The 16,935-nt window shown below is 45.4% G+C and overlaps 3 protein-coding genes across 4 annotated transcripts; 2 read left to right on the forward strand and 1 right to left on the reverse strand.

Moving 5' to 3' along the window:
* Positions 1-47: 47 nt before the first annotated feature.
* Positions 48-7,785, reverse strand: LOC106654884 (multidrug resistance-associated protein 4). Of its 2 annotated transcripts, XM_023460322.1 has the most exons (12): positions 7,683-7,785; positions 7,402-7,583; positions 6,096-6,332; positions 5,432-5,925; positions 4,806-4,962; positions 4,048-4,250; positions 2,569-3,976; positions 1,892-2,106; positions 1,049-1,812; positions 588-986; positions 399-509; positions 48-329 (listed from the first exon to the last, which is right to left on the reverse strand). In XM_023460322.1, the coding sequence occupies exons 1-12, from the start codon at positions 7,767-7,769 to the stop codon at positions 300-302; spliced, it is 4,287 nt and encodes a 1,428-aa protein (XP_023316090.1). In that variant the 5' UTR covers positions 7,770-7,785; the 3' UTR covers positions 48-299. The 2 variants fall into 2 exon arrangements, with proteins under 2 accessions (XP_023316090.1, XP_014230472.1); XM_014374986.2 differs by having other exon boundaries at positions 7,402-7,785.
* Positions 7,786-11,063: 3,278 nt separating this feature from the next.
* LOC106654513 (putative odorant receptor 92a) lies at positions 11,064-12,887 on the forward strand. The gene is made up of 6 exons (XM_014374432.2): positions 11,064-11,583; positions 11,642-11,945; positions 12,233-12,332; positions 12,415-12,525; positions 12,600-12,755; positions 12,825-12,887. Exons 1-6 carry the CDS (start codon positions 11,064-11,066, stop codon positions 12,885-12,887), a joined length of 1,254 nt encoding a protein of 417 aa, XP_014229918.2.
* Positions 12,888-13,393: 506 nt separating this feature from the next.
* LOC106654937 (putative odorant receptor 92a) lies at positions 13,394-16,886 on the forward strand. The gene is made up of 7 exons (XM_014375096.2): positions 13,394-13,460; positions 13,534-13,987; positions 14,043-14,340; positions 14,401-14,500; positions 16,276-16,386; positions 16,479-16,634; positions 16,708-16,886. The coding sequence occupies exons 1-7, from the start codon at positions 13,440-13,442 to the stop codon at positions 16,756-16,758; spliced, it is 1,191 nt and encodes a 396-aa protein (XP_014230582.1). The 5' UTR covers positions 13,394-13,439; the 3' UTR covers positions 16,759-16,886.
* The last annotated feature ends 49 nt before the right edge of the window (positions 16,887-16,935 follow it).

A 16,935-nucleotide genomic window follows, 5' to 3' on the forward strand; every position in this document is an offset into this window, starting at 1 on the left:
ATAATTTTTGTAACAATTGTATAAAACATTATTTTTACTAAATAAAAATATATTTTTAAACTTGAAATTCTTGTTTTAATAGTTTCTGCTTTACAATATACTTATATAAAAATTCGTCGATGCTTTATTATTTCGATGAAAAAATAAATCATATACGATAATAAATGCATGTAGGCTTGAAAACACTTTCTATGAGATATCTTACGAGTTATCACTGTTTCTTTCTTTCTTTCGTTCGTGCGCTGATTCTTTCGAGACATTTCTTGCTTGCTTGCGGTTCTATTTGCGTCGGGTCACATTCAAATTTTTCTCAATTTTTTGTCATAATTCTGAAAAATAAAACGAATGCATTGAATGAAAAACGCAAGATCGCGGGACTCGATAAACTAGCTTCTTACTAATTTTGCAATCTTCATGAGAACTTGAGCCGACGCTGCTCCCGACTGTTGAACATTATCGTACAAAAATCCCTTCTTTTTGGTGAGCAGAATGTGAGGATGATCAAATTCCTGAATTTTCAAAGGATATGAAACGAATTAAGTCCATGATAATGTATAGCTCAAAATTACACGCGTGTTACAACCTACCGCTACGGTTCCCTCGTCGATGACCATGATCCTGTCGCTGTCGATGACGGTGTGCAGCCTGTGAGCGATCGTGAGGATCGTGCAGTCCTCGAACTTCTTCTTCACCGTCTTCTGGATGAGCTCGTCCGTGCAGGGATCGACGTTTGCGGTGGCCTCGTCGAGGACGAGTATGCGATTGCGCCGTACGATGGCACGAGCCAGGCAGAGCAGCTGGCGCTGGCCCACGCTGAAATTCGAGCCGCCCTCGGCCACCCAGGCCTCGAGGCCGTCGAGGCTCCACTTCATGCCGACGTCGTCCAGGGCCTGCCACAGTGACGCGTCGCTGCACTCGCCGAATGGGTCCAGATTCTTCCTCAAGCTGCCCTCGAAGAGAATCGGCTCTTGCGGAATGATGCTGATCTGAAGGCGCAAGTTTGGAGATTGAATGTTGATAGCAAGAAAAAAAATGACAAAAGTCTCACCTTGGACCTGAGAGTAAGCAGTTCGAGCTGGCTGGTTGGCACATCGTCTATTAAAATGTCTCCCTCGACGTAGCCCAGCCGGAATAACGAATTAATCAAGGAAGACTTTCCCGCACCGGTCCTTCCGACTATACCGATTTTCTCGCAGCCTTCGATCGTGAAATCCAAGCCCTTTAAAATCGTCGCTCCCCTCTTCTCGTATCTGAGAGTGACATTTTTAAATTCTATCTGCCCTCTACTGGGCCAGTCAGTAGGAACTTTTGTTTGTAATTTGATCTCGGTCAGAGCAGTCGTCTCCTCGGCGCCGATCTCCGACAGAGCAGTAGTAGTTGTAGTACCATTGCGTTTTTTCGCCGAACTATTATAACCATCTAAGCTTTCGGCCTCGCTGGGCAGTTTCGAGTACTCGAGCACCCTCTCGACCGAGGTCATCTGATTCTCGAGCTCGGCGAATTGCCGCACGCCCCACTGGAGAGTGTTGAGCAGCATCATGCACTGGGTGATGGCCAGGCCCACGTCACCCGCGAGGGTACGCGCGTCGAAGGCCAGCAGAGTGAAGAGGACGCAGGTGAGGAAGCAGGAGCAGAACACGTCGAGATACATGCCGAGGCCGCGAGAGCCCGAGAAGAAGATGAACCAGGCGGCCGAGTGCAGGTCCTGATGATCGTCGAACTCGTCCACGAGGACCGACTGGGCGCGCAGCGCTCGGATCGTCGTCAGGCCGCGGATGCTGTCGCTTATGTGGCCGTACACCGGGGATCTGGCTGCGGCAGTATAAAAACATTCATATATGAAAAGCCCGCAAGCAAGCGAGATGAAAAAGATAATTTTAAGGATCGTTACTCAGTCCTTCCAATCGTTTGACGCTCCGACTGGTTTTGATGAAGAACAGAGAGAACGTGTAGAAGCAGCAGAAGCAGAGCGCGGCGGGTACAATGAGGTAGAAATTGACGCTGGTGACAACCACGAACGCCGCCAAGATGTGTATGGCGTTTTGAATGACGTCTATCATGGCTCGCGACACCTCCATGTCGACGATGCTCATGTCTTTGGAAAATCTGCAACGATAACAAGACAACGTTTTACTAGATAGTCAAATTTTCACTGTTAGAAATAAACGAATTTATGAAAATAATGAATTTTATTTGCGATTATTTTGCATGAAATTTTCGTTGAAAATTACTGTACAAATACCGATTTATTTTCTTACTTAACAGCTCAAATTAAAAATGATTTTTAATGAAATAAAAACTAAAAAGATTTAATTCTACATTTAAATTTAAACACTGCTATAGAAAATTAATATTAATACCATAAAAAAAATCATGAAAATTCATTATTATTATTAAAACCAGCCTCCACCGCTAGATGGCGAGTATCTGTATTCATAAATCTGCAAGTGGTAAATTCAAAATAATTGTATATATATCAAAGCACGGGATCAAATTTAATGTTATTTTCTTACGTCCATGCGCTTTACATATTATAACGATGAAAGAGAGAAAGCAAAGGCTTTATACCTGTTCATGATGCGACCCAAGGGATTGGCACTGAAAAACTCGATGGTCGTGGAAATGACGCTCGAGAACATGTTGGCGTGCAAGTTATTGGCTATCCGCATGCTCATCTCGAAGAACGTCCAGGACTGCAGGAGGCAGAGAACGATAGTGGCGCAGGTTATGCCCCCGTAAACGCCGATGTACCAATCTCGGTCGATGCCGCCACTGGCATTATTGTTGTTGTTATAGTCGGTCAGTGAGCCGTTGCTGCTCGCGTACTCCTCCTCCTTGTTGACCCAAATGGCGAGGAAGTAGTCGCCTCCGCTGGCGGCGAGCTGATGCGCCAGACTGGCCACGAACACCATGACGACCAGGGGTATGTTTCTACTGGACATGAAGTACGCGAGATAAGTGGTGGCTGAAATGCTCCCCTCGACCTTTTTCTCCTCGGTCTGCTGCTGTTGCCGATGTTGTTTCTCGGCTACTTTTCCGTTAGCAGTGACCACCGTCTCCTTCTCCGGCTCGATCGTCGTCGATTTTGTCCGAGCTGGTTTGCTCGAGCTCTCCTTGCTTTCGTCAAAGTCGCCGCTGTTGCTGCTCTGCATCATTTGAATGAGATTGATGCCTTTGTCTTGCAACTCCGCCAATGTCCCAACGGCTTTGATCGAGCCACTGTCGAGTACGACTATTTGGTCGACTTTCTCCAGATGCTGAAACTGATGAGTGACCAGGACGACCGTCTTGAACTTCAGCAGCTCCCTGATGCACTGGTAGAAGATGTCGCGACCGACCACGGCGTCGACGGCCGACAGAGGATCGTCCAGCAGGTAAATGTCGGCGTCTCGATAAACAGCCCTGGCCAGGCTCACTCGGGCGCACTGTCCCCCGCTCAGATTGATTCCCTTCTCGCCGAGCAGAGTCTCGTCGCCGTGCGGCAGTCCTTCCAGATCCTTGCGCAGCTGACAGGCGCCCAGTACCCGATCGTAACGAGCCTGCTCGTACGGGCGACCGAACAGGATGTTCTGGCGCACGCTCGAGGCAAAGATCCAGGGCTCCTGGGGTCCGTAGGAGCAGCTCCCCAGGACGCGCACCTCTCCTAGGTTCGAGCCGGCATTGCTGGCCAGCTGCGGAATTTCTCGGAGGATCGCGTGCAGCAGGCTGCTCTTGCCCGAGCCGACCTGGCCGACTATGGCGATCAAGGAGCCGCGCTCGATCTCGAGATCGATGCCCGACAGGACTTTGTGCTTCTCGCTCCAGTTGGCGGAGTAATTTTTAAAAACGATGATACTACTGTTATTGGCTTCGTTGGTGTCGTCGTTGATGCCGGTGCCCAAGTTTTGCAGGGCTGGCTGGGGAGGAAGCTCCTCGATCAGCATGAACTTCTGCAAGCGTTTCAGCGAAACCATAGCCTCCGCTACGTCGTGCAAGCCTACTCGGGGAAATAAATTTAAAATAATGCACATACGTCGAGGGGTAACGGAAAAGTTCATTTAAACTCACACATGGGGAAGAGGGTGTACATGCTCATACGTAGCACATCGTAGAAAGCCGCGACGAAGTAGACCTTCTCGGCGTTGGCGCTATTGTCCAGCAAGACGTAAGCCAGTATGGTGATGAAAACGCAGAGCCGAGGGATGTAGAATTCCGAGGCCAGGCTCATGTCCGTCACGATGGACTCCTGTTTCACGACGTGCATCTCCTTTCTAAAGGGCAACAACGACAACAACAACAAAAATGCATTGCGAGGATTGCGCGCGACCTTCAATACGCTATATACCGATCAAGCAATTTTGCCATACAGTAAGCGTTGATAAGACAGTACGAGCTCAAAAAAATCGCGCTTTATCGTCTGGCATTATATTAGTATCGGTTAGTGATTCAACGAGTAGCAGAGCATTTATTCGAATTTATGAGATAAAGCGGGAGAGAGAGAGAGAGAGAGAGAGAGATTATCATAAATGGTCGGAAAATGCGCTCCGTATAGTTGGAAAAATGTTATTGACGGGCGACCCTGAATCGCTAATAATAGTTCGTTTAAAGCAAACAGGCAGTGGCAGTGGCAGCAGCAAGAGCAGCAGCTCGAGCTGGAGTACACGCATGGCAGGCAGTGCACAGCCGCTCATACATTAGAGTCACGCTTATGTTGTAAGCGTCTGCGACTACGATGTATTAGGCTACTATAGGCACACGCGTGTACCTCGACTTGTATTATTTTGTAAGCTCTAAAAAAAAAAAAAGAAAACAAGACGATGGCTCACTTTCTGATGCGATCGACGAGCAGCGAGAAGGGCTTCTCCCAGGCGTACATCTTGATGGCGCGTATGCCCTTGATTATCTCGTTGGTGAGGCGCAGCCGCTCGTCGGTCCTCGTCGTGTATTTGCTAGTCAGGCGATTCGTTATTCTTCCGAAAAATCCTAAAGTTCTTGCGTCATTTTTCAAGCGATCAAGGGATAATTTGCGATCGAGATGTTGCGTTCGAATCTTTATACGTACAATGACGCACCTTCGATAGGTGCAATTTTTATAATATATAATACATTTTAAAAGTTTGTTTTTACGCTCGAGTTGCGATTGTATAATTTACTTGAGTTGAAAAAAAAAACCAAACGGATGAAGGAACAATAGGCTCGGCTGCTTACCGGTTACATAAAACTCGAACGATTAGCGTGTTCATCGCTCGTTAATCTCTGCTCACGAGCAGCTCGTCAAAATCGCTGTTGCTGCGATTAATTGCCGCGCGATCAAATGATAGCTGCCAACTCTATAAAGTAACGGAGGCGCGACGCGAGCCTCGCTATCAATTCGCTCGCGCGCGAGTGCTTTAATGGCGCGATGATGCGGCGAGAATCGTGTGCCGTATAGTACTCATAGTCGACTACTCACCGAGCAGCGGAATGAAGAGCACTTGGAGGGCTATGCCGGTGCAGGCGGCCAAATGCACCTCCCGATACAGAAAGTAAAAGACCACGAGGGCCTGCAGGGGCGATATCCAGATGTAGTGTAGGTAGTAGACGGCGTTGTCGATGCGGCTGGCGTCGTTCGACAGCAGATTGAGCACCTGGCCGAGATTCGTCCCGGCGCCGTTGTCCCGATCGTTGGCGGCGAAGCTCAGCGGTACCCGGAGGATCTTGCGATAGACGAGCGAGCAGCAGGCCACGCGTATCTTCATGCCCATGTGCATGAGGCTCTGGACGCACAAATGGGCCACGCAGCAGTCCACGAAGACGCCCAGGGCCAGCGCCCCGGCCCAGGCGTAAGCCTCGCTCTTGGCCATGCCTTGGCTGTCGCTTCCTTCGCTCCGCTGCTGCTGCTGCTGCTGCAGCTGCTTCTCGCTCAAGTAGTTGAGCAATTGCAATAAAATGTACGGCCTAGATAACCTGCGCGCACGAGAGAGCAAGAAGAGAGTTAAAGATCGGCGCGTGCTGGCCTCGATTCCGCACGTGCTGCTGTTGCTGCTCGTCTCTCGCATTGAGCGCGCGGCACGTGCGACGCGTCGTGCGCATCTATTTATCTCCGCATATACATGTAAGTAATTTGATCGGCCTACCTGATGCTGAACTCGAGAAAGGCCTGGACGAGGCCGACCAGAACGATCTCTCGGCCGAAGCAGCTGAATATGCATCGGAGCAGGCTCGCCTCGCTCGGGTCCCGCTGCTGGCGCCTGGACCACTCGGCGCTGAGCCGCTCGCCGACGTTGTGGCTCGAGTGCTCGTCCAGCGGGTAGTACAGATCGGATAGCTTCAATTCCCGCCGAAAGCCACGGATGAACGTCTTGAATAGCCATCTGTGCGCAAAAATTAAACTTATGAGCTTTTTTTTTAGCAGGGGCTCGATCGTCAATTACGATTCGAGACTCGAGCGCATACGTACGGCTGCGCTTTTGTATCGTGCGCGCGCCTCGAGCTATACTAATACCGTCACAGGCCGTGAGCCTTGAACCATGGTTTAATATTTTTTAACGACGTCAAAAGCCCCTTGTGTGCAATGTGTTTGATTCGACGCTCGTACGAGGCTCGAGACGCGCCGACGATACACATATATATTATATATATATAGAATCTCGCGCGAATATCTCCGAGCGTCTACTAAGTATTATTGAAGGATGAATTCGATTCCGAGCTTTATCTCGAGCACGAGCTCACGCCTTTTATATTATCGCGCGTGTATTATAATATGCATCGAGAAGAAAAAAGATCTGCCGACAGAGCGGATTCGTGATGACTGTATCTTGCATAGTCGTGATAGTTTTCAGTTCGGTTTTCAATAATAATATGCTATGATCGTTGTAAGAAAAGCACGTTTCGAAGAAGCGTCGATGCACGTGTGCATCGCGAAACAATCGCCTTGACAAAAGTGTGCAAAACAGCTGCGAGCGACTCGTCGACGGGCTATTGAATCGTCGCAGCGCACCTGCAGCAGCTCATAAACGCAACAAAAATGTTTTCCAAAGCAATAACGATACAACGAACGATCGAGCGTTCGCGTGCACTGCATTCGGCGTTGCTGCGTCGAGAAAATTACCACGCACGCATATGCATATAATTGCAACAGATAGCGCGGCCAATAATGCGCGCGTGCAAAAAAGCGCGCCCACGTGTGCGCTGCTGCGAAATGCTGTTGCTACCGCATCGGGCACTCGCACGCGCGCAGCTGCACAACAGGTTTGACCGCTAAAAAGCCCCCGATTACGACTGCTGCATGCGAGTGTGCATTATGGTAAACGACTGTCCGAATTTGTTCGTACGCGCTCACGCCGATAAGAAAGTATGTGCATAAATATATAATAGGCTCGCGATCTTCGTACGACATTGGCGTAACGACGGAATCGTATACAGTCGAGTTGTTAGACTTACGCAAAAGTGAGGACGGACAGTCGACCGGCCGATTGTCGGGGATTCTCGACTCTACTCTTCCGGGCCTGGTACATGACGTCGCTGCTGCTGCTGCTGCCGTCTTTGGAGTTGGCTTCGGCGGCGATTGCCAATTGGCGCGGAATACAAGCACATTTACACGCGCGTCCGGCTGCTAGCAACACCTATATAGATATAGCTTATTATATATCCGCGTATAGTTGGCCGCGTTCTACCGAACTGATCGAGCTGGCGCGCAGCGAAGGAAATTGTATGCACCGCACCGCGACTGGACACGACGACGATTCCCAGCTCGTGCGCGATTGAACCGACACGACGACGACGATCGTTGCCGGGGGGAATCGGCACATAAGCTATATAAGCTGCGGCGCGCTCGGCACTGACTGCAGCGGCAACGACGACGATGGCAACTCTGCGCGATCGTACGCGCGGCCAATGATAGTTGCCCACTCTCTCTCTATGCGTAGGTTTTTGCAAGCGCATATACGTACCCACACGTATACTCGCACTACTTATATGTATATATTCGCGTTCACCACGAGTCAATTCTCTCTCCCTCTCCAGTGCTTGTGTACGTTCTGACTGCGCGCTCCATACGATGCAGCGCACAAAGTGCATACGGCGAGATCGAGCGCAGCAGTGTGTAGAGCGCAGAGCCGCGTGTATACACATTACTATATATCCATACGTTCATCACTCCGGACTGCTGCAGATATCTGAGCTGCCGACGGGATTTTCACGCTGCCGACCGGCTTCGCGAAGGAATTTACGTCGTATAGCCACGCACCGAGCGTGTGTAATACGCGCGCCTGGTACTACTGTGAACGAGCTGTACGCGCTGCTGCGACGTCTTTTATTTCTTTTTTTCATTTTACAAAATCAATACCGCGTCGATGCGCGGCTTGTATTTATACGCGCCGTGTCGAAGCTAGCTTATACCGAGATAATTATGTTTATGCCCGCGCGCGGGAGCATAAAACGTAAATGATCGCGGTTATTTTTCGTTTATAATAATCATCGATTCGAGCGGCCGAGATTAGCCGCGCGGGTCGTTCGATGAATTAATGATCGAGCTTTGCGGTCTCTGCGGTCGCTCGCAGCGAAGCTCTCGGAACGCGCTTCACCCGCGAAAGACTATATCGCGAAAACGTCGATTGAGACATTATTGCGTCGCTTCGGGCCGATCGCTTCGCTGCGAGCTTTTATTTATAAACAACATCGCGTACGATATAGCGAGCTTGCAATAATGAACGTCGACTCGGAACGAGTGAGTATATAATCGCCGATGCTTACCAAGCCAGTTACTTTTTTTTAATGCGGACAAGGAAATCCGTATGCAAGATATCTGTAATGCAAATTTTCGAAAAAATGTTAAGGACTAGATCGAAAAAAGGGGGTTTTACACCAGAAAACTCTGTAACAATGCAGTTTGAAAAAAAGACTTTTTTCTTTAGGAAAAAAAGAATTTCTATCGTCGCAATTCGCGGTAGGAAATTTTTTTTAAACTCTTCGGCAACTTATGCTTAATCCCTATTAGATTAATTTATGTGGCAAATAGTGTAAACAGTATTACTGAAATTCATCGCCCAAAAACTAGCATTTTAAAATTGACATAAACTTAAGAGGCTCAACATTTTAAACTTGAACATTCTTTTTTTACTGTACTGCAAGATTAGAGAACTTAAGGACATTATCATACATGAAAAATATTCAATTAGTATTCTGATAATGTTTATTAAATTTTACATTACTACGTTCATTAAGTTTATTAAATTATAGGGTGTGAGTAAAGTGCCGCATGAATGTGACGTTTAACGCTGTACTTTATTTTCAATTTTTTTACGTAAACATACATGTGCGACACCATTGTGAACATTAACGATGTGTTTTTCGAGATTGTTTTTTTGTGTATATGTCTTTCCGCATACATTACATGCATGTCTAAAACCATTATTCAGCGTTTTGATATGGATTTTGAGACTAACTTTTTGAGTAAATGACTTGCCGCAAATATCACATGCATGTTTGACGCCCTTGTGAACCGAATTAACATGAGTTTTAAGATGACTCTTTTGTGTGAATGTCTTTCCGCATATATCGCATGCATAAACGATTTTATTATGTACCGAATCAATGTGAATTTTGAGATTACTCTTAGTTGAACATTTCTTTCCGCAAATATCACATGCTAAAGTGATTTTATGATGCACCGATTCGATGTGACGTTTCATATAGCTTTTATGTGAGAATTTCTTTCCGCATATATCACATGCATGAGTAATTTTATGATGAACCGAATTGATATGGGTTTTGAGATTACCCTTCAACGAGAATTTTTTTCCACAAAGATCACAAATTAACTTAACACCATTATGCGCCGAATCTATGTGAATTTTGAGATTACACTTTATTGTGAATGTCTTTTCGCATATATCACATGCGTGGGTCTTATCATTATGCGTTGCATCGATGTGTGTTTTGAGATTAGGTTTGTTGTTCAACTTTTTTGTCATTCTTCTTGTTTTATTTTGTTCGACTTGTTCACAGTCGAGATTGAAATTCGATTCTTCTGCGTCACCAAAAAATTCTTGTTCCACTACCCCTGCGCTTTCTGTTTTAATTATATCTTAAATTTCATAACCATCATTATCTTTTGCAATCCCCAAATAATCATCGTCAATTTTTCCGATAGCCATTAAATTAATGTCGAGCTTGACGTCTTTACATTCAAAAACTATTTTCATTCCGTCATTAAGTACACTTTTATGATTTACGCCAGATTTTCCGATGTTATTATGGGTCTGTTGGAAAATTGAAGTTATGTGAGAATTTATTTAAAAAACAATTAAAACACGAGTTACATATAATTATCAATATGTTACTTACAGAATTTTCTCGTGAAACTGGTAGGACTAGGACGTTTTTAATGTCGGGTTTCTCATCAATCATTTCAGAATTATTTTGCATAAACGACACATCAATAGGCTCCTCTTTCACTCTGAAATAAGCCCAATAAATTTAAGAATTTTGTCAAATATGTCGATAATATAATTAACATACGAGCGACCCGAAACGAGCATTTCCCAGCCGCTGCAGCGCTAAACGGAATATTGCTATTTTCGGGCCACGGGGTATGTAAAATCGCATACTGGCCTATACCGGAAAAAAAAGAAAGTCCTGGTGCACGTGCTAATCTAATGTTTATTTCACGCGCCCTGGGACTTTTCTGTTTTTCCCGGTCTATTTCATAAAATGAAAATTACCCGACAGCACAATCGAGCGAATCACTGGATCCATCTGGGAATCTCGTAAAAACGTAATATAATGTTTCGGTGTCGATCGAGCGAACTATACTAAAAACTGGCGAAGAGCACTGAGAGCTGTAGACTTTGCTCTGTTGTTTACATCGCGGGCATGACCTGTGTGTTTTGGGGTTCATGCCACATTCGCTCCACAGAGGGCTGGGTGGAGCTGATCGCACATTCTTTCCACATAGCGAACACAGAGCTCCAATGTTCATTCAATGTATAGCTTCAAAATTAATTCAATTATATTTACAAATTATTAAATAAAATTCATTCTATTACGTATCTCATCTCGTGTCCAATGAACTATTAAAATTTTTTCATCAATGTTACATTTTTATGGAAAGACGCAAATATAGAAGACGCTCATACATTTACTCTCTCGCGGATTGTATTTATATCAATCAGCGGAAAAAGCAGGAGAAGCTGCGCTACTGCAGCCGAGTCTTCGAGTGGAACGAGCTGCTCCTGAGCGTGATCGGCCTCTACCCGGGCAAATTCAGTTTCGCCCGTTTCTACCTGAATCTCGCCTACTTCACGACGGCGATGGGCCTCGAGTACCTCGACCTCGTGCTGTCGCTCGGCGACTTCGAGCGCGTCGTCCTGAATCTGACGGAGAACGCCGCGTTCACGCACATCTACGCTTACACGCTGTCGCTGTGGCTCGGCAACCGCGAGATAGGCCAGCTGCTGGGCCAGGTCGCGAGCGACTTCGCCGCGGATTACACGGACCAGGAGATCGCGACGCTGCGCCGCTACTACTTCAGGACTCGAGTGTTCATCGAGTTTCTCTTCGTCAATCTCTTCACCACGGCCTCGTCGTACTTCATGCAGCCGTTCACCGGCCAAATGGATCAAAGTGAGATTTATCAAGTTCCGCGTTGAATCCTGATGATTTAATCCCGATTCTCACGCAGTTCTGGGATACATGCGCGGATCATCGGCGAACTCGAGCATCGTGTACCAGCTGCCGTACCGCTTCCACGCGTTTCACCGGGTCGACGAGCCGGCGAGCTACCTGTGGACCAGTGCCGCCTACGCACCCTTCGTCCTCGTGACTTTTTTCAATCAGAGCAGCGGCGAGTGCTGCCTCATCGCTCTTGTTTATCACGTCGCGGCGCAGATGGCCGTGCTCGCCTCGCGAATTCGCGGCATCGAGCCAGGTAACGACTGCACCGAGCAACTGGCCAACTGCTTGAGACGACACGCGCGTCTGCTCAGGTACCATTGAAAACAATTATTCAGTCATGAGAACCGTGCTCTGACTTATATAAAATTATTTTGACTTTGCCACTTGCTGATTTAAAGTAATAGGTGCTCGCCATCTAGTGGTGAATGCGGGTTTTAATTATAAATCAAGTATCACGAAGTTTTTGAGTAATTTCAATCAAAATGATTAATTTTGAGAATTAAATCATTTTGGTTAATTTTTGCTTTAAAAATAGTAAAGGTGATTGAGTTTTCATTCAGTTTTTGTTCACTTTATGTAAAGATCGGGTCTTTTATAGAATGGGCCAGCAGATAAACAAGGTGTTCAGCGCGATGCTGCTCGTCCACTTGACCGGCATCATACTACTCGTCTGCCTGGTTGGCTACCAGCTGCTTTGGGTTCGTTTCTTATTATACTTGCGTAAAAAATTGCTTATCTTACAACGATTAATCCTGGCATATTGTATAACTGCACGAAAAGTGTTTAGCGAACGGAGAGTACGCCCTGCTGCCGTCCTTCATCGTCTGGATGTGCCTGTTGCTGGTGTCGCTCTACGTTCACTGCACCGTCGGCGAGACCCTCATAACCGAAGTGGGTCTAGGCGTTTATAATCTCTCGATTATACCGAGGAAGAAAATATTTTTTTCTTTTTTTTGTTGTTGCAGAGCGACAGACTGCACGGGGCCTACTACGACTGTCGCTGGAACGAGATGCCACCGAGCACGGCCAGGTGGCTCGTCCTGGCGATGGCTCGCTCGTCCAGGACTTTGACCTTGAACGCTGGCAGTTTCAGTACTCTCAGTCTCGCCACTTATACGAGCGTGAGCTTTTGTTATTATACGCGTAGTGATCGGATTCGTACTTACTCTCGATGCATATTTCCATTTCAGAGCCTCAAAGCATCCCTGGGATATCTGTCGGTATTCAGAACCGTGATGCAGAGTGAATCTTAACGATCTACAAATTTGACATTATTTCATTTTTTTCTGTAACTTTGTTTTACCGCGAAGTTCGAAAACCCAATTTGTGTAATTCGCACGAAGAAACAAGTAGTATTATTAAAATATCTTGAATAAATTATTGACAAAACATGCAAACATGGAATTACCGAACAAAATTATTTCCTTCTGTAGAGTTTTCTGCGCGTCACTTTTGCAGTTATTTCGGTGTACTCGGTAGTTTTTTTATGTACCGATCAACAAAATTACGTCTCGATTCAAAGATGTACCTATAGCAATTAGTCAACGGGCGCGCTGCAATTAGCTTAGTTATGTATAATTTGTCTCAGCTCGCTCGATCCGGACGCTCTACAGAAACAATAATAACAATGATTACTCGGCGAAAATACATGGTCAAAGTAAGGCGTAGGTGGATCACAGGGCAATTAATCAATGGCCTCGCGGTGTCTTCGACGAGGGAGCAAAAAATAAATATTGACTCGTCGATGCGGCTAATGGCCTGTGTGTAAGCGTTTTGTCAATTTACAGAAATAACAGGCCGCGATCATGGAGACTTTGAACGTAAAGGTAAGCTTTGTATTCTCAACAAATACACACGCTGTACTTTGATATACATTTTCTAATGTTCTTTTTCTTTTAGGAGAATCAAAAAAAGCTCGATAAGATAGCTCGAGTATTTCAATGGAATCGGCGCCTCATGTCGTTCCTCGGCCTCTGGCCCGACAGTCCCAACCTCCTCCTCTTCGTCCTGACCTTCGGCTATTACTCGTACGACATGTTCCTCGAGTACATGGACCTGCTCGTCTACATCGACCGACCGCAAAACGTCATGCTGAATCTCATGGAGAACATGGCGTTCACGGAGATATTCGTGCGGATACTCATGCTGCGCGTCTGGAATCGTCAGTTCGGCGAGCTGCTGGCCGCGGCCGAGAAGGACTTCGAGGCCAAGAGCTACGACACGGACGAGGAGGTGGCCAAGTTCGTGCCCTTCTACGCCAAAGCCAAATCGTTCATGAAGCTGCTGATAAGCAACACGGCCTTCACCGCCACGTCTTTCTACGTCAAGCCGCTTTTGGGACAGTTGGGCCCGGGTAAGTTTTCTCTTATTTGCCAACTGATATGCGCGTACTCAACTTTTTGCTCAAGTTATGGATTACTTCGGGGCGAACGGCGAGCCGAACTCGACGCTGATATTTCTGCTGCCCTATCGCTTCTACGTCCTGTACGAGCTCGACGACGCGCCCACGTACTTCTGGACCTACGGCTCGTATCTGCCCTTCGTCTTCATCAGCGGCTTCGGCCAGAGCGCGGCCGACTGCCTCATGGTCACCCTGGTCTATCATCTGTCCGGACAGCTGGCCGTGCTGTCGATGAGGATCGAAAAGATCGACGGCGACGCCAAGGAACTGCGTCGTCACGTGGCTCGTCACGCCAAATTACTCAGGTGAGTCTTCGCATGCGTTTTTTATTGTCATGCTTATTTTTACGGACTTAAACTTTTTAGGATGGGTAAAATCATAGAAGAGGCCTTCAGTGCTATCGAGTTCGGTCATTTGATCGGAGCCACGTCGCTCGTCTGTCTTCTGGGATATCAAATTTTAGTGGTATTTTAGTGGTATTATTATAATATGATTGCCCGTGGTAGAAATTTTCAACATTTTATGGCTACTGCATAAGGCAAACAAATAAGTTTCCTGGAAATAAAAAGAATTAAAAGGTCTGGACGGGCATCGACGGAAATGTTTTTTTTAACAATGCAACGGCCAGAGTATAAAACCGCTGTACATGAGTCATTTCACGTCAAGTCTACAGCGGTGCGCGCGAGCGGCCTTATTAAGCCAAACTGCTCAATTTGTAATTCGTCAGAAAAGCATCTAAATGCACCAACAAAAAATATGAGCTACATGATTTTTCTAACTAGTCTCAATCGAAAGCTGAGGAAATTTCCTATCAATATGCAAGTTTTCAAAGAGTGGTATTGATTATTACTTACAAGGAGAGCTTTTCAGGACTGGGTCATGGATTTGCTCCGAAATTTTTTTTCGGTCTCCTGGTACCCGATACTGAAGTTCCCTGTGCTTAGTTTGATCTCATGAGCCTTAGGGCCCATTTTGTAGAAGATTTTCCACATTATAAAAAAATTTTTGTTATTTTCTATATACTTAAGCGAAAAAATGCAACGATCAAAAGTTTTAAAATTTTTCAAAGAATATGCTTGAATTTTTTCAGAATTTTTGGGACCACCTACCACTCTCTTTAAGGAGTCCTAAAATCTATGAAAAAGGCGTCAAATTTGGGCCTCTTGAATTAAGTGATAGATGGTCCCAAAAATTCTGGAAAAATTCAAGCAGATTCTTTGAAAAATTTTAAAACATTTAATCGTTGCATTTTTTCGTTTAAGTAGTTCTATATCGATATGGAAAATTACAAAGATTTTTTTATAATGTGGAAAATCCTCTACAAAATGGGCCCCAAGGCCCATGAGATCAAACTTAGCACAGGGAGCTTCAGTATTGAGTACCAGAAGATCCCCAAAAAAGTTTGATAAAGATCTTTGACCCGGACCTGAAAAGGTCTCCTTGTTAGTGAAATACCGCGACAAACGTGTAAAAACGTGAGATTTGGCTGCTGCCGCGAGGGCCGAAAAGTCGCGTTTTTACACGTTCGTCGCTGTGTTTCACTAAATAATAATCAATTCCACTCTTTGAAAACTTGCATATTTATAGAAAATTTCCTCAGCTTTCGATTGAGACTATTTAAAAAAATCTTGAAAATACCCTTTTTGAGATATTCGACTTTAAAGGTTTTCCGGCAATTTTCTCGGGGAAAATGGAAAATTTTTGAAAATCTGACCTCTTAATCGGAAAGCTGAGGTAATTTCCCATCGAAATTATATGGCTCATATTTTTTCTATAGGTGCATTTAGATGCTTTTCTGACGAGTTACAAATTGAGCAGTTTGGCTTAATAAGGCCGGTCGCGCGCACCCCTGGAGACTTGACGTAAAAGGACCCAAAACCCACATAGATGTAAACCTGCCGCGTTAAAACCTTACTCTAACTTATACGATTATTTTGACTTTGACACTTGCAGATTTGCAGGTAATGATAGTCGCCATCTAGTGGTGGATGCCGAAAATGATGTAAGCACATTTGAAGTGGTTGAAAATTTTGAATTTTAGGTTTACTTAAAATGCGATCAATATTTTTAAGATAACTGTAATAGAAAAATCACTGAAATTAATTGTATAAATAGTGAGTTTTTTCAAAAAATTTAAATAATAATTTTTTAGTAATTGGGCCATTATTATTGATGAAAATTTCTACCAGTGTGCAAATGACATTATTTACTTAAACCCTGTGGCGTTGTTTCGTTTCTAGTGTCTATCGATCGGAGAATACTCAGTGTTGGTCTCCTTATTCGCTTTCATCTTCTTGGTCCTGCTCGTTCTCTACGCCCACTGTACAGTCGGTGAAAGTTTAATCGCGGAGGTGTGAGGCGGTGGTTTTGCTCGATCACGACGATCAGCTCACGCGACGATCGTTCAAGATTATGTATATTTTCATTCATCATATATTTCCAGAGCAATCGAGTTTGCGAGGCTTACTACAATTGCAATTGGATCGACATGAGGCCGGAGAACGCAAGACTGCTAATACTGTGCATGGCCAGATCGCAGAAACCCCTGCGCTTGACCGCCGGCAAATTTACCGATCTGTGCTACCAAACTTTTACCGACGTAAGAGACTTCTCCGATTGTTTGTTCTGTGCTTCTGGCTTTTGTAATAATGGCTCATTACGCGTCATTACAGTCAATCAAAACATCCATGGGATATTTATCGGTATTGAGAGCAGTCATGTAGTTTTGAGAGTGGAATTTTCGGAATTCAATAATAAACGTTACATCACATCTTGCTAAACGTATCGTACACTCCCACAGTAAAAACCAGTCAATGAATTGAAGATAAAAAAATAAAATTTCAACTATCACTCGAATCTCAATGGATTAAGGAAGTAGAAAGGAATGTGAAATGTTTATT

The sequence above is a fragment of the Trichogramma pretiosum genome, unplaced genomic scaffold, assembly GCF_000599845.2.
Source record: "Trichogramma pretiosum strain Unisexual culture from Peru unplaced genomic scaffold, Tpre_2.0 scaffold59, whole genome shotgun sequence".
NCBI classification, from domain to species: Eukaryota; Metazoa; Arthropoda; class Insecta; order Hymenoptera; family Trichogrammatidae; genus Trichogramma; species Trichogramma pretiosum.

Excerpts from the sequence above, each read along its gene's own strand:
- LOC106654884 (XM_023460322.1), bottom strand. The coding sequence starts at position 7,769 with ATGTGCCGATTCCCCCCGGCAACGATCGTCGTCGTCGTGTCGGTTCAA. Across the intron at positions 4,963-5,431 it reads GCTCTTCATTCCGCTGCTCG|GATTTTTCGGAAGAATAACG; the intron begins GTGAGTAGTCGA and ends CAAGAACTTTAG. Across the intron at positions 1,813-1,891 it reads CAAACGATTGGAAGGACTGA|CCAGATCCCCGGTGTACGGC; the intron begins GTAACGATCCTT and ends ATACTGCCGCAG.
- LOC106654513 (XM_014374432.2), top strand. The coding sequence starts at position 11,064 with ATGGAAAGACGCAAATATAGAAGACGCTCATACATTTACTCTCTCGCG. Across the intron at positions 11,946-12,232 it reads CGACACGCGCGTCTGCTCAG|AATGGGCCAGCAGATAAACA; the intron begins GTACCATTGAAA and ends GGTCTTTTATAG. Across the intron at positions 12,756-12,824 it reads GTCTCGCCACTTATACGAGC|AGCCTCAAAGCATCCCTGGG; the intron begins GTGAGCTTTTGT and ends TTTCCATTTCAG.
- LOC106654937 (XM_014375096.2), top strand. The coding sequence starts at position 13,440 with ATGGAGACTTTGAACGTAAAG. Across the intron at positions 14,501-16,275 it reads TGGGATATCAAATTTTAGTG|TGTCTATCGATCGGAGAATA; the intron begins GTATTTTAGTGG and ends TTTCGTTTCTAG. Across the intron at positions 16,387-16,478 it reads GTGAAAGTTTAATCGCGGAG|AGCAATCGAGTTTGCGAGGC; the intron begins GTGTGAGGCGGT and ends ATATATTTCCAG.